This window comes from Mobula hypostoma, chromosome 4, assembly GCF_963921235.1.
Source record: "Mobula hypostoma chromosome 4, sMobHyp1.1, whole genome shotgun sequence".
NCBI lineage: Eukaryota > Metazoa > Chordata > Chondrichthyes > Myliobatiformes > Myliobatidae > Mobula > Mobula hypostoma.
Genome location: NC_086100.1, coordinates 160722635 through 160740135, shown reverse-complemented (window position 1 = coordinate 160740135; position 17501 = coordinate 160722635). Strand labels below are relative to the sequence as shown.

Here is a 17501-nt window from a genome sequence, read left to right as displayed (position 1 = left end):
AACAACCAGATAGAAGCAAGGCTTATAAAGAACCATTATTGGTAACTCACTCATTTGGATTCTCTGGAAGCTTTGGTCCTTCAAGCTTCACCTTCAGCTCTGCTGGTACATGTAGAATTTCCAAGCATGATTTAATGGAGTGATTCGAGTCTTCCCGGCACACTGAAAAAAATAATTGAAACATAAGTAATTACTTCTCTGCAGCCACAGAGGCCTCACTAAAGGTTATAACTAAAGCATTACGCTTTCCCTTTCAGACCCTGGGAGCTCGATGCGCTTTTTCTATTGGAGTTTTGTTAGAAAAATAGGGCGACTTGTACTTAATGAATACGAGCAAGAATGAGCATCTGGAAAATCTATTCCCTGACAGCACTGCTTTGAAAAGCAAATTAATGAACACCAATTTTTCCCCTTATTATTTAATGTGGAGAAAGTCTGCATACAAACGAGTAACTTTAGTTGCTTTACAACAGATATTACAAGCACCTTGCATACTTTGTGTGATACAGCAGACTGCATTACTATTATGCAGCTGTAGCATGGCTGTTCCATTCACAAATGGAACAACAGAACCTGGTGTATCTGAACTGCTACTTTTAGATCACCATAGATGTTCCAATTGTAGTTGGTGTATTGCATGTGTTTCAACAAGATTTCCAAATCTTGGTAGTTTTCTTTCACGTGTACTGCATAGCCGATTGGTATTAAAGGGTGGACATTGCTGTTGTGTAGCATTACAACTTTCAGGCTAAACACTGAGGATTCAATAAAAAGATGCCATTGTTTTGGGTCACGCTGCCAACCCAAAGGAGTCAAAAGCCCATTAATGTCAGTGCAGAAATTCAGATTATAAACCTGACCAAAGAATTGTGTTAAATCTTCTTGGCGGCTTCAAAAGATAGAAATTTTTGTGCCTGGTGACAGCAGATTCCATCTTTGCAGTTTTGAACCCAATAATTCTGCTTTTGCCTTTAGCAAACCCAAGACTCTAAACAGCTCATTTAACTCGGACTGAATTATCAGGTGAGGTTCACTCGACATAAAGGGTTCAAAATCTGTATCAGTGTAAGTGTTGTTTTCCATTCCAGGCTCGTGCATCATGTCACCTTCATCTGCCCCCTCTAGACTCCATTTCTCTGGTGGCCTCGGTACTGGAAGTATATCATCATGCGGCACAGATCCCATGGCTGAAGGGAGATTGGGGTATTCAATGGATTTCATGTTTTCAGCAGAGAAACCAGGCACACTGGTCAGACAGAAGTAGAAGTCTGCCACATGATCATTTTGCTCTCACCATATCATCGGGAGAGTGAACCAGCGGCGTCAATAACTACAGACCGGTGGCATTGACCTCCCACATCATGAAGACCCTGGACAGACTTGTTCTGGAGCTGCTCCGGCCTATGGTCAGGCCACACTTAGATTCCCTCCAGTTCGCCTACCAGCCCCGTCTAGGAGTTGAGGATGCCATCATCTACCTGCTGAACCGTGTCTACGCCCACCTGGACAGGCCAGCGAGCACTGTGAGGGTCATGTTTTTTGACTTCTCCAGTGTGTTCAACACCATCCGCCCTGCTCTGCTGGGGGAGAAGCTGACAGCGATGCAGGTGGATGCTTCCCTGGCATCATGGATTCTTGATTACCTGACTGGCAGACCACAGTACATGTGCTTGCAACACTGTGTGTCTGACAGAGTGATCAGCAGCACTGGGGCTCCACAGGGGACTGTCTTGTCTCCCTTTCTCTTCACCATTTACACCTCGGACTTCAACTACTGCACAGAGTCTTGTCATCTTCAGAAGTTTTTGGATGACTCTGCCATAGTTGGATGCATCAGCAAGGGAGATGAGGTTGAGTACAGGGCTACAGTAGGAAACTTTATCACATGGTGTGAGCAGAATTATCTGCAGTGTAATGTGAAAAAGACTAAGGAGCTGGTGGTAGATCTGAGGAGAGCTAAGGTACCAGTGACCCCTGTTTCCATCCAGGGGGTCAGTGTGGACATGGTGGAGGATTACAAATACCTGGGGGTACAAATTGACAATAAACTGGACTGGTCAAAGAACACTGAGGCTGTCTACAAGAAGGGTCAGAGCTGTCTCTATTTCCTGAGGAGACTGAGGTCCTTTAACATCTGCCGGACGATGCTGAGGATGTTCTACGAGTCTGTGGTGGCCAGTGCTATCATGTTTGCTGTTGTGTGCTGGGGCAGCAGGCTGAGGGTAGCAGACACCAACAGAATCAACAAACTCATTCGTAAGGCCAGTGATGCTGTGGGGATGGAACTGGACTCTCTCACGGTGGTGTCTGAAAAGAGGATGCTGTCTAAGTTGCATGCCATCTTGGTCAATGTTTCCCATCCACTACATAATGTACTGTGTGGGCACAGGAGTACCTTCAGCCAGAGACACATCCCTCCGAGATGCAATACAGAGCGTCATAGGAAGTCATTCCTGCCTGTGGCCATCAAACTTTACAACTCTTCCCTTGTAGGGTCAGACACCCTGAGCCAATAGGCTGGTCCTGGACTTATTTCATAATTTACTGGCATAATTTACATATTACTATTTAACTATTTATGGTTCTATTATTATTTATTATTTATGGTGCAACTGTAACGAAAACCAGTTTCCCTCGGGATCAATAAAGTATGACTATGACTATGACTATAACAGCATTGACTTCCGAGGGTACTTCTGAGCCAGGCTCTAAGATTGACAGTGCATGTAGCACAACAAATGTGAGGAGCTCAGGCTTTGTCTTGGTCCCCAATTTTACATCCAAAATAGAGCTCATAGGATTTCTCAATAGGAGGAGTCATGCTCCATCTTTGAGATTTAAGTGTATACTCACCCCAAATATAACAGAGGAGTATCGAGGCTGGTGCAACATTAGCAAGTCTTTTCGCTCACAGAACTACTCCTGAAAATATGATTACTTTATTATAATGGGTACATACAATATGCTATGAGCGTACAGAATGTGCATCAACATGATCGCAAACCGATACACATGTAACCGCAATGATTAGAACAGTGTGTGTGTGAGATGCTTTTATAGACTTTCTAAAACCTGTCCTGCCATGCAGCTACCACCCTGGCATACCTGGACAAGATAAAAAAATTTACATTGTGGACAGCATTTTAATTGACTTGAATTATGAATTGAAATAACAAATATAGGCAATTTTTAAAAAATGGTGCGTGTTTGGGGGATTTATTTATTTATTGAGATATAGCATGGGATCAGCTCTTCGAGCCAGGCTGCGCCGCAACCTCCTGATTTAACCCGAGCCGAATCGTGGGAGAATTTACAAATGACCAATTAATCTACCAACCAGTACATCTTTGGATTGTGGGAGGAAACCAGAGCACCCGGAGAAAACCCATGTGGCCCACGGGGGGAATGTACGAACTCCTTACAGGTACCAGTGCGAACTGAACCCAGGTGGCCTGTACTGTAAAGCGTTGTGCTAACTGAACCACTACGCTATTGTGCTGCCCTAATTTTATGGTAATTTTCATGATCAGCAGCCCAAAATCCTTCAGATACACCCAAAAGTATTTGGGAAGCAAAATATTTGGCTTCCTCCCAAATATTGATGACATGCTGGTTGGTAGTTTAATTAGTGACTTCAAATTGCCCTTGGTGCAAACTAGGTGCTAGGGCCTGAGGTAGAGGCAATTAATGAGAATAAGGAAAAAATAAAATGGGATTAGTGTAAATTGGTGCTTGATAGCCATAGGGTCTATTTCTATGTTGTGTGACTCTTATGACACTGAGAGAGAGAAAAAACAATAAATACTTGTTCCAAGTTTTTACATTTACAAAAGGGATGGATATTCCAGACATCTCAATCTTGGGTGAATCTTTCTAAAATCGTTAATTAACTTTGCACCTAGCTTGTTTAGGTGTCAGTGAATCAGAATGAAAATATTTCTAACTCAGGAAAACTAAATACATGAAAATGCCTTGAAATTCTCCTTCCTTTATTACAGTAGCATCTATGTCATCCATATGTACTTCCTTCAAAATTCTTTTTCATTGAAGTGATTTACAATAATATCTATGGGTACTTATGGGGAATCTATTTATAGAATAAAAAACTAAAACTGCTGACAACGGTCAGCAGGTCAGGCAGCATCTTTAGGAAGAGAAATGGATAACTTTTCAGGTTCAAGTCCCTCCTCAAAGTTTTCAGTAGCAGCGAAGATTAGGAAGAGAGTTCCGGTGAAGATACTGCCAAGCTAGGGTCTCCATTGAGGTCGTGACTCAGACATTGTTAATTTTATTTAGGTTTATAAAAATAGTTTTGGGGAGTCAAGGGTCAGCTTGAAAGTTTAGGTACACAGATGTAGGAGATTTAGAGGTCAGGCTGGAGTGACGGCAGTGGACAAGCAGTGTGGACAAACACCAATCAGAATGATGGCTGATGACCCCACAGGTCGGTGATTCCTGGGAACAGAAGTTTATGCACTCACGAGGCACAAGGTTGGTGAATCGGTGAGTCCTGAGTTCAAGGCCTGGAATTCAGGGTCCTGTCATCGGTGAGTACTGGGATTAATACAAATGATCAAAGCCCCAAGGTCAAAGGCCAAAGTCAAAAAGTCCAGAGGTTGAGGCCCTGGGTCTGTGAGTCTACAAGTCCACTGGGGAAGTTTGAGGCCTGACGTCTGCAAGTTCACAGGTCCACTGGGTGGAGGCCCAGTTGCAGCCTCTTCCTGGGGTTGGAGGCCTGTAAGTGTGAGAGTCGGAGGGAGGAAAGAGGTTTGTTATGCTTTTGTTGTTTTATCATTGTTGTGTTGCTTTGCTGTTCATTGTAGACATGCTACGTTGGCACCAGGATGGGTGGTGACTCTTGCAGGCTGCCCTCAGTAATCCTTCGATTGTGTTGGTTGTTAATGTAAACATCATATTTGTTTTGATGTACTTGTGATAAATAAATTAATTTGAAATCGGAGATGGTTAAAACAAATGGAATATCTCTGATCGGATGAGTTCATATGAGCTTATGAGGGCAGATGGAGTATCAGTTAGAACCACATTATGTACGATATTGTATTTGCTTATGTTTAAGTAAATACTTGCTGCTATTGGAAATATGGCATTAAATTGTGCATGGTAAGTCATGCCAAGAAATGGCGGAAATGAAGAAACAATTTTAGTTTCCATAGATGATGCCTGACTTGCTGAGTCTTTCCAGCACTATTTGTTCCATATCCTAATATGGACATGCAATTAAATGTCCCCTGGAAACCAGAAAATAATCCAAATATTCGGACTTACTCATATTCCTTTTATATAAGTAACTCTTATCACTAATACAAACACTCAGTGACACTTCATTAGGTATACCTGTACACACCTGCTTGTTAATGCAAATCCAATTACCTAATCATGTGGCAGCAACTCAATATATGAAAGTATGTGGACACGGTCAAGAGGTTCAGTTGTCTTTCAGACCAAACATCAGAAACAGGAAGGAATATGATGAAGTGATTTTAACCTCGGAATGATTGTTGGTGCCAGACAAGATGGTTTGTGTATCTCAGAAAATGCTGATCACCTGGGATTTTCACACAAAACAGTCTCTACAGATTACAGAGAATGATGCAAGAAACAAAAAAAAAAATCCATTTGGAATTGTTGCATGCCATTTCATCGTGCCTTCCTGTTCCCACGCAGACCTGCCAGTAAGACCGAAGAATTGATTGTGGACTTCAGAAAGGGCAAGACGAAGGAACACATAGTGGGATCAGAAATGGAAAGACTGAGCAATTTCAAGTTCCTAGGTGTCAACGTCTCTAAGGATTTATCCTGGGCCCAACAGAGCAATGCAGTGTTACAAAGTAGGCACAACAGCGGCTATATTTTATTTGGAGTTTGAGGAGATTTGGTATGGCACTGAAGGCACTTGCAAACTTCCACAGATGTATTATGGAGAGCAACCTAACTGGCTGCAGCACTATCTGGTATGGGGGAGTGGGGGCTACCTCACTGGATCGAAATAAGCTGTAGAAAGTTGCAAACTCCATTGGCTCCATAAAGGACACTCGCTTCCCCAGCATCCCAGACATCTTCAAGGAGCAATGCCTCAAAAAGCTGGCATCCAACTTTAAGGACCCCCATCACCCAGGCTGTGCCCTCTTCTCATTGCAACCATTAGGGAGGAGGTACAGGAGCATGAAGGCAAACATTCAATGATTCAGGAACAGCTTCTTCCCCTCTGCTGTCAGATTTCTGAATGGACATTGTACCCATGATCACCACCTCACTACTTTTTTTTGCACTACTTTTGTAATTTAACATATATATATATAAAATTTACTGTATTTCACAGTTTTTATTATAATGTAGTGCAATGCACTGTTGTTGTATAACAACAGATTTCATGACATATGCTGGTGATATTAGATCTGATTCTGATTGTCTGTCTGTCCTCAGCTTTCTCCACTGGTTAAGCCAAATGCAAACTGGAATAACAGCACCTCATTTTCCACCAGGGTAGTCTACAAACCAATAGTATGATCATTGAACTTCATTTAACCTTTATCTCCTATGGCTCTCTTCACCCTCTCCCATTACCTCCAAGTCCTCTCATTTTTATCCCTATTCTAATACTGCATCCCCAGACATCATCACCAACAATTTTGTGTGCTTGTCCCTCCTGTTTTTTTCCTATTGACAACCATACGTCTTTCCTAGTGATCCCCATTCCCCCAGACTTCATCTACCTTTCACCCCTCCCCTGATAGGTTACGCAGGTGATAATGGGAACAATCGGATTTCAGCACAAATTCCCAATTATCACGCCCTGGCTCCACCTTTCCCTTCCCCACTATCCTTCACCCCTCCTTGGTCTACCTATCAACTACCAGCCCCATCTCACCATTCCCACTTTCCTCTTTATTCTGGCTATCTTACCTCTCCATATTCAGTTCTAATGCAGGGTTTTGACCAGAAATGTCAATTCATTTTCCCCTTATACAGGAAATGCTTATCAACCTGCTGAGTGCTTCCAGCAGATTTGTTTTTTTTTGCTTCAGCTTCCAGCACCTGCAGACTCTTGTCTCTCCAACCTCTGTTTATGACTGAGACTCAGACAACTTCAGCAACCACAGCATTCCATTTTCATCCTCACCTGGATCTACGTACTGTACTGTCACAATGTGTATTTGGAATCGTGCAAGAGCAGGATTGATTTTGTTCTTTTTTTGTATGTTTCGGTCAATTATTGAGTCTCTTCCTTCGGTCTTGGTGGAGACAAGTTAACAGAGTGAAAGCCTGAGACTGAAGATAGTTTGGTTTTAATTTTACACCAAAATCTGAGTTTATTTACCATTGGCACAAGTGCAATAAAAACTCACTTGCAGCAGCAGCAGCACAGGCACGTAGGTACAGACAACACACAGAATATACACTCAGTGCCTCTTTAGAAGATACACCTGTACATTAATGCAAATATCTAATCAGCCAAACATGAGGCAGCAACTGAATGCCTACTATGTGCAAGCAGACACGGTCAAGAAGTTCATTTATTGCTCAGACGAAACATCAGAATGTTGAGAAAATGTAATCTAAATAATGTTGACTGTGGAATGATTGTTCGTGCCAGACAGGATGGCTTGAGTGCCACAGAAACTGCTGATTCCTGGGATTTTCACACACAACAGTTTCTGGAGTTCACAGAAAATGATGCAAAAAATCTAAAAAAAAATCCAACGAATGGCAGTTCTGTGGGCAAAAACATCCTTTTAATGAGAGAGGTCAGAGAATAGCCAGACTAGTTCAGACAGCAGAAGACCACACGAAGTTCCACTCCTGTACCCAATCACAGTTTGTCTTGCATTGTGTTCATGCAGATCAAAATTATTACACAGCGTATTGGCTGAGGTGTCGAAGGAGCTGGTTGGGATATCGGAGGAGCCCACCAGTGTGCCAGAGGAGCCCAATGGGATATCGGATAAGCCTGCCAATGTGTCGGAGCAGCCTGTTGGGATATCAGAGGAGCCCACCGGTGCGTCCCAGTGTACTGAAAGAGCCTGTCGGAATTTCGGAGGAGCCTGTCGGAATATCAAAGGAGCCTGTCGGGATGTCGGAGGAGCCCATCGGGATATCTCTCCTACAATTGGCGGTGCTTCCAGTCGCAGGTTGCCTTTATTTAGATCGAGGTCATGGATTTGGGAAGTTTGTCTGAATATTCTGGGTGAGTAAGTAGAATATATATTGTGGATGGCACACACTACAGCTGTTGTGCATCCATTGTGGAGAGAATGTCTCTCCATTGTACTGCTTCAAAGGAACTAATTTACTGTTGGCAGATGCAGTCATCAGTATAGGGTCCTTCAATACATGTGTCACTTTAACTGTAATGACTCATATTCATATATCTTCCTCACATCATCAAACACAGTCATTTTTGCAAGCTAGCTCTTCAAATACAGCCAGCAAAATTCACCATCTCAGCAAAAAGCAATGAGGTTAGACCAATGCAAATTGATGCCTCAGTTGGTAATTGCCTACTGTGGGCCAATTCCTGATTCTACAACTAAATCTTTCATTTGTATTCTACTAGTAATCTGTTAAAGCATCAAAATATTCATCCCAGGAGTATTTACGCAATATATTTCATCTCTCTTCAATTGGTCAGCATCTATTTGTAGTTTGACAAGTTTCCTGCCATTCATCTTCGATGCTTCAAAATGATGAAGGGACTATGTCAAATGTAGGATCTTGTTGAAACAAAACACATCGCAAGTCAGTTGACCAAAGCCTTGAGGTAGAGGGATGGGTTTTAAAGATCTTCTTAAAACAGCAGGGAGGGGAAGGGAGCAGGAGAGTGTGAGGGATGGAATGAGGGAATTCTTCAGATATTTGTTGCATCAGACATACAGGGAGCAGCAAAGTGCAACAAGGTGAAAGAGTGTTAACAGCTCTCTAGAATCATTGCTGGGTTGGCGGCTAGCCCCTCCCATCAGTGCTGCACAGCCAGCTTGCTTGGTGTTTCCCTCCGGTGTTCACTCAGTGCTTCCCTCCGGTGTTCACTCAATGTTTCTTTCTGGTTCACTCAGTCCTTTCTCCAGTGTTCACTCAGTGTTTCTCTCTGGTGTTCACTCAGTCCTCTCTCCGGAGTTCACTCAATGTTTCTCTCCGGTGTTCACTCAGTGTTTCTCTCTGGTATTCACTCAGTGTTTCGAGCCGGTGTTCACTCAGTCCTCTCTCCGGAGTTCACTCAATGTTTCTCTCCGGTGTACACTCAGTGTTTCTCTCCGGTGTTCACTCAGTGTTTCTCTCCAGTGTTCACTCAGTCCTCTCTCCAGTGTTCACTCAGTGTTTCTCTCCAGTGTTCACTTAGTGTTTCTCTCCGGTGTTCACTCAGTGTTTCTCTCCGGTGTTCACTCAGTGTTTCCCTCCGGTGTTCACTCAGTCCTCTCTCCGGTGTTCACTCAGTCCTCTCTCCGGTGTTCACTCAGTGTTTCTCTCCGATGTTCACTCAGTCCTCTCTCCGGTGTTCACTCAGTCCTCTCTCCGGTGTTCACTCAGTGTTTCTCTCCGGTGTTCACTCAGTGTTTCTCTCCGGTGTTCACTCAGTCCTCTCTCCGGTGTTCACTCAGTGTTTCTCTCTGGTGTTCACTCAGTGTTTCTCTCCGGTGTTCACTCAGTGTTTCTCTCCGGTGTTCACTCAGTCCTCTCTCCGGTGTTCACTCAGTGCTTCTCTCTGGTGTTCACTCAGTGTTTCTCTCCGGTGTTCACTCAGTCCTCTCTCCGGTGTTCACTCAGTGCTTCTCTCCGGTGTTCACTCAGTGTTTCTCTCCGGTGTTCACTCAGTCCTCTCTCCGGTATTCACTCAGTGTTTCTCTCCGGTGTTCACTCAGTGTTTCTCTCCAGTGTTCACTCAGTGCTTCTCTCCGGTGTTCACTCAGTGCTTCTCTCCGGTGTTCACTCAGTCCTCTCTCCGGTGTTCACTCAGTGTTTCTCTCCGGTGTTCACTCAGTCCTTTCTCCGGTGTTCACTCAGTGTTTCTCTCCGGTGTTCACTCAGTGTTTCTCTCTGATGTTCACTCAGTGTTTCTCTCCAGTGTTCACTCAGTGTTTCTCTCCGGTGTTCACTCAGAGCTTCTCTCCGGTGTTCACTCAGTGTTTCTCTCCGGTGTTCACTCAGTCCTCTCTCCAGTGTTCACTCAGTGTTTCTCTCCGGTGTTCACTCAGTGGAAGAACAAGCTGGACCAGAACACTCCATACTCATACTATTCGGGGACCATGGCTATTTTGTTTCGAATGACTGTAATTTTTTTTTGAAATTGTAACCATATGAACTATTGTGCTACGTGCTGTTGGCAATGTGCTTTGCACCTTGGCTTGGAGGAACATTGTTTCATTTAGCTCTATTCATGTATCATTGAATGTTAGTAAAATAATTAAACTTGATCTGGAATGTAAAGTGTGCAGAGACTTTGGGGTTATGGGCAGGTTCTCATGCTGGAGGAAGGAGTCACTCAGATGAAGATTCAAAGCCAAGATTTTGCCCCACTGGGAATAAACACGCAACAGCAAATACATAGGCAGTGAAAGATTAGGATAGTGTAAATTAGAGAGGGGGAGACACCTCAGCAAAAGGCTGCAGAGAATTATACACTCAGCTAGCTCCATCACTAGCCTCCTGCCATTGGGGACATATTTAAAAAGTGGTGCCTCTCGAAGTTGGCATCCATCACTAAGGACACTCTTCATCCATCGCCTGTCCTCTTCTCATTACTACTATCAGGGGGTGGTGCAGGAGTCTGAAGACCCACACTCAATGATTTTGGAACATCTCCTTCCTCTCTGCCAACAAGTTTCTGTTGTTCATGATCCTTTTTATTCCTTTTTGTACTTTTTTTGTATTTTATTGTAATTTTATGTCTTTACCCTTGTACAGCTACAGCAAAATAACAATTCGCACACCACCAGATTTATTGTCAGTGATAATAACTGATCTTTGATGTAAGCCACATGCCGAGCAATCTCGTTGCCTTTTTTGGCAAGGACAAAACAGAAAGGTCTGTCAGGTGCTCTACAAAACACTGGTGGTTTGGTCTAGCTTGGGTGGGGTATCTTCATTAGCGTGGACCAGCTGGACTGAAGGTCCAGTTTATGTGTTGCATATGACCTTTCTCATGGTCACCAAGAAGTTAGAGTTGCATTTCAGGCGCTCAATTCATATTCCTTTCAGGATACTCCAAACGGCCTTGCAACTGTGCAATAGATTTTGAGGGTAGCCATGACTAACCTCCATATGTGTAGAAAAATTTGGATGTGAATATGAACCTAACTAGGTGTAAAGCCCTAATCAATCTCTATATTGATGCTCAGTTACAGCTTGTTGATCACCCTCTATACTCTGATGCATCAATGATTAGCAGAGAGATTCTGAGAACAGAACATAGAACAGTGCAGCACGGGGACAAACCCCTCAACCCATGATATCAGCATACATAATGCAGAATTAAACTAATCCCTTCTGACTGTACGTGATCAATATCCCTCTATTCCCTGCATATTTATGTGCCTGTCTAACAGCCTTTTAAATACCACTCTCACATGTGCTTCTAACACCACTCCTGAGAGCCCATTCTAGACAAATATCACTCTGTATAAAAAGAAATTGCCCAGCCCATCTCCTTTAAATTTTCCCCTCTGACCTTTAATACACATCCTCTAGTCCTCAATATTTCTACCTTGTTTAAAAATATTCTATTGTATACCTTTCATTATTTTATAACCTTCTATTAATTCTCCCCTAACTCTCTGGCACTGCAGAGAAAACAAACCTCTCCTTTTCGTTCATACTCTAATCCAAGCAGCATCCTGGTGAACCACTTCCACATCAATTCCGAAGCCTCCTGTATGTGACAACCAGAACTTCACCCAATACTTGAAGTGCAGCTTGACCAAAGTTTTACAAAGCTGCAATGTGCATCAACTAGTGAAGGCAAGCATACCGTACACAGTTCAGGAACTATTCAGCAGCAGGAGTGGGAACTGGAAATGGAATGCTGGATAACAGAAATGGCCAAAAGCTCAAGAATCAGTTTGAGTAAACTTTACAAAGAGAAACTCAGACCAATCCATCAACCCCATCATCCTCAATACAAGTACCTCTCAGGACTGTGAGCTGAGTCCATTGCTGTACACTCTACTCCCATATGACTATCCAGCCAAATATCTGAGTTATCTCATTGTCAAGTTTGCCGATAACACAATTTTGGGTAGGGCTCATCACCAACAAAAATGAGACATCTTCCTAAGAGGAGGTGGAAGAGCTCAAGGCCTGGTGCCAGGCAAGTAACCTCTTCCTTAATGTCAACAAGACAAAATAGATGGTTCTTAATTCAGGAAGACTCACACCACTCAGACTCCTTGTTACTTCAGCTGCTGGTTTCAAGCTCCCGGGCACATCTTGCACAATCTCTTGTGCTCCCAGAACACATTCTACAAAATCGGGAAAGCTCACCAACACCTGAAATTTTTGAGAAGGCTGAAGAGAGCTGGACTATGCACATCTATACTCATGTTATTCTACAGATGCCCAGTAGAGAGCATCCTAACAAGCTGTCTCACTGTATGGTATGGAAATTGCACTGTGACGGAGAGAAAAGCTCCACAATGGGTCGCCAAAACTGCCCAACGTATCTCTGGCAACAGCCTACCTGCCATCAAGGACATATAGACAGAAAGGTGCCGAAAAAGAGCCAGAAACATCATGAAGGATCCCACCACCCTGCTCATGGACTGTTTCTCCCACTCCCATCAGGGAGGAGGCTGATCAACACCTGCACCCACTAACCCACCCCACTGCACCCCTAATCAATCTATGTATATAAGCTATTATGTAGTTATATTTATTATTTTTAAATATTATTGTGTTCCTTATCTTATTGGTTTTTTATGCTGCATCAGATCTGAGTAACAATTATTTTATTCACATTTATACTTCTGTATTCAAAATGACAAACAATCTTAAACAATTTTGAACCAGGCACAACATACAGATGCCAATTTGAACTGGCAGATGGCCAATCAGCAAGTCATCGTTTACCAATCTGCCATTTTCCAGTTATACTTCATTAAACAGAGCTGGTCTAAAACAGAACTCAGATTAGGTCAGCCCAGAACCCCTGATTCAACAATTGGAAAACTGGCAAACCTTTAGAAGTAAGCAGGTATTTCCGAACATAGAGGATTGAAACCCCAATTAATCAAAGAGTGCAATAACATCACGTGTCACTGTAAGTTGTGAAAGAATTTTCTACTGAAAATTAGCCATGATTTTTTTTCTTTTGCCCCTTACGTGAGGCTGATTGGCTGGATAGCACAAAATAATTTCCCATCTGTGTTGTTGAGTCAAAGCGAGATACAGCATGGGAATAGGTCCTTTACCCCAGTGAGTCCACACCATCCACCAACTACTCATTTACACAAGTTTTATATTCATCCCATTTCCGCATTCTCCTCAGATTCTCAACTCCTCACTTACAAGATTTCGCTACACGATAGAAGAAATTCAAGGTAACCAATTATCCCCAAACACACACGCCTTTTAGGAGTTGGCAGGTAACCAAAGCATGCAGATGAAGGTCATGCTGGGTCACTTGAAGAATATGCAATCTCCACACAGACAGCACACGACATTAGGGTTGAAACTGGATCTTTGAGCTAGTGGTTATACTGGCTTTGCCACTGCGCCACAATGTATATGAACATGTTTAAACACATCTTTTTTCCATTCACAGAATATAGGTATTGTAGTTTTGGTAAGCATTTATTACTGTTGAACTGAAGGACAATAATAATTTCCTAAGTCCACAATATTGGGATGGCACATTTCCTTTCCTGAAGGATTTCAGCGAACCTATTGGATTTTGTACTACCATTACTGATACAAGACAATTTTTTTAATTCCAGATTTATTTATTTACTCAAATTAAAATTCCCTCGATGCCATGCTGGAAGTTGTATGAGTTACAAATTCAGTAACAACCAGTCTGCTATGCTGCCAATAATGTTGATAATATATTTTGTCACCTAGAAATAACTAAATGTAGTATATTATCAACTCTTTGGTTGAATCTAAAATGAAACAGATGCACATTTACTTTTATCTGCAACCATTTCAGTTTAGTTTCAATCACAAGAGTGAAAAAAAAAACGTCTTTGCCTCCTATGGTCATGTTGTACATGCACTTAAAATTAAAGTGTTGTGCACTTTTGAACATACAGGAACAACCTTTCAGATTCAGAGTCATGCAACATTTATGCTAGTAATTCCTTGCAGAACAGTTTGGAATTTGAATAATTAATGAAAACTTTGAGTAAAATCAGATTACAGAAATGACAGCAGATGATAGTACTTGCTCGACCAGCATCACGACCTAAAGGGTTAATGCTCTTGTTTGATAAATCCTAAGTTAAACCAGTGAATTGAATGAACGTTGTTTTTAAGCAATCATGTTTGGCACCAGAAACATCAGATTCAATTACAAATTGCTGTGAGGCTTTTCAATCTTTCCTCCATTCCATGTCGAAAGACTCAATTTGTGCTTTATTGTAAATCGTGGTTTTGTTCAGTAAATATTAAATGTGCTGCCTTCTACCTTATTTTTCCCCATACTGCCATGGAAACACAACCCCTGCAGTGCATTAGGTATTCTAAAGTTTTGCCTGAACTACTCTGACTCTACTTACCACACCTGAAAATTTTACCACCATCACAAGGGCTCCAGATGGGAACTCCAATACTTGCGTGGGTCACTGCCAAGTAACACACCAGCCTTACGTGGAGGTATATTGTTGTTGGGTCTAAAACTTGGAACTCCTTATCCAACAGGAGAGAACACATTCACCAGAAAATTTCAATGGTTCAAAGCATGGTTCAAAGTTAATTGGAGGTGGGCTATAAAACTGGCTTTATCAGTGATAGCCAGCTCTGAGAAATGATAAATCAGACAAATGGGTTGCATTGGGGTCAAAGGATTCGGTACTGGGTCCATTGTTGATTGTTAACTATATCAATGATATAGATCAGCACATTTGGGATGATACCAAGATTGGGGGCATTATGGACAGTAAGGAAGGCTATAAAATCTTGTAGCGGGATCTGGACCAAGTGCAAAAATGGGCTTACATTTAGCAAATGGAATTTAATGCAGATAAGTGTGAAATGTTACTCTTTGAGAGGATAAACTAGGGTAGAACCCACATAGTGAGCAGTAGGACACTGAGGAGTGTGATAGAACAGAGCATGTGGGAATACAAATCCATAATTCCTTGAACGACATGGTAAATGCAAGCAGGCTTTGGGTGAGACTACAATTAGAGACCATAGGTTAAGGGTGAAAGGTGAATTGCTTAAGGAGAACATGAGTGGGAATATCTTCACTCAGAGGGTGAAGAGTGTGTGGAATGTGCTGCTAGTGGAAGTGGCAGATTTGGCTTCAATTTTGAAATTGAAGAGCTATTTGTGTAGATACATGGAGGGCTATGCTTTGCATACAGGTCAATGGGACTAGGCAGCTTAATATTTTGGCATGGACTATATGGTCTTAAGGGCCTGTTTATGTGTTGTAGTGGTCAAGGATTCTCTTTACCTCATTTGAATTTCATTCGTAATCCTGGAAGTACTCTACCTGCAGAATCTCTTCAAGATACACTGATGGTTTATAGATTCTCCATAGAAAACATCCTATTTGGCAGCATTAAGGCTTAGTCTGCTAACTGCATTGCCCAAGATGTCAAGAAATTGCAGATGACTTGAACACAGCCCAGTCCATCACGTAAACTAGCCTCCTCTCCATTAACTTTCATCTGCCTCACTAAAGCAGGCAACATAATCAAAGACCATTCTCTTCCCTGTCATACTCTCTAATCCCCTGTCTGGGAGATAGAAAAGGCATGGAAAAAGGGTAATGCTGTGATGGTTATGGGGGAATTCAATATGCAGATAGATTGGGAAAGTCAAGTTGGTGCTGGATCCCAAGAGAAGGGATTTATGGAATGCCTATGAGATGGCTTTTTGGAGCAGCTTGTGGATAAGCCCACTAGGGAAAAGAAAATTCTGGACTGGGTTGTGTGTAACTAACCAGATTTGATATATGGAGCTTAAGGCAAAGAAACCCCTAGGAGGCATCATCATAATGTCATAGAATTCACATAATGCTTGTTTGATGGGGCAAAACAGTGAAATAAAGGGAAATACAGAGCCATGAAAGAGAAGCAGATTAAAGTTGATTGGAAGGGGACACTAGCAGGGGTAACTTTAGAGCAGCAGTGGCTGGAGTTTATGCGAATAAATTGGAAGAAACAGGATTGAATTATCCCAATGAAAATAAAGCATCATTGGCATTCAGGGCTAAAAAGTGAAGTCAAAGACGGTAGAACACAACTAAAAAAAGGCAATGAGAGAAAGGATGAAATATGATAAAACAGGTTGAAGTAAGGGGAAATAGTGCCTGACAAATCTGTTTGAACTCTGAGAAAAATAACAGGCAAGATAAACAAAGGAGAGTCAGTGGATTTTCAGAAGTCCTTTGACAAAGTGTCCCACATGTGGTTGCTAAATAAGATAGGAACCCATGGTATTGCAAGAAAGTTACTTACATGGACAGAAGATTGTCCCCCTTTATTCCCACACTTAACCTCCTGCTTACCTTCTGTCCATGCTAGTATCTATTCTGGCCATTTCTGTAATACAATGGGCTCTTATCTGGTGAAGTACCCTCTTGTGTGTCACCTTGTTAAAGACTTTTTGAAAATGCAAGGTTCAGATGCTGTTATCAGATTCTTGAATAGATCTCTCATGAACTCAGTTTCCCAAATCTAATCTGCCATGGCCTTTGCATTTTTTTTTACCTGCACTATATTTTCTCTGCAGTTGTAACACTGTGTTCTACATTCTGTTTTCCTCTTTTGCTATGTCAATGTACTCACATTGGAATAATCTGTCTAAATCAGAGGTTCCCAACATGGGGTCAGTGGACCCCTTGCATAATGATTTTGGTCCAGGACATAAAAATGGTTGGGAAACCTTGGTCTAGATGATACTCAAAAACGTTTTCACTATATCATAGTCATGTAACATTGATAAACAAATTCTGATTCCAGTTCCAGCATTCAGGCAGGACAAGGCAAAGAAAGGACATAAATGAAGCAGGTTAATTTTAAATACAATCTTTAAGTTTCACTAACACCATGACTAATTCTGGCTCCATATCCACAGGTATTTAATTATTTGAATATTAAGATTTATCCTAGCTGCAAGAATACATCCAGGAATATGTCCATTTTGTCTGTTTATATTCAGTTTGCTTCTGCTGGATTTTTAAGTCTCCTCACTCTGAGAACTTTAAAGGTCCAACAAATCTAATGTCTGAATAGTTTCAGCCAGTTCTCTCAAAGGCACAAGATCAATATAGAAAATGATTGGCATTCACAATCAGTTGCTTGTGTCATTCAAGAGGCGACTAC

The 17501-nt window shown here is 42.0% G+C and overlaps 1 protein-coding gene across 5 annotated transcripts in view; it reads right to left on the bottom strand.

Moving 5' to 3' along the window:
* ccser1 (coiled-coil serine-rich protein 1) overlaps positions 1-17501 on the bottom strand; it is a 1394127-nt gene that overhangs the window by 1005315 nt on the left and 371311 nt on the right. For all 5 annotated transcript variants that reach the window (XM_063046845.1, XM_063046846.1, XM_063046848.1 and 2 more), the window contains exon 5: positions 51-162. In XM_063046845.1, the coding sequence (XP_062902915.1) occupies positions 51-162 (112 nt within the window). The remainder of the gene's footprint in view (positions 1-50; positions 163-17501) is intronic.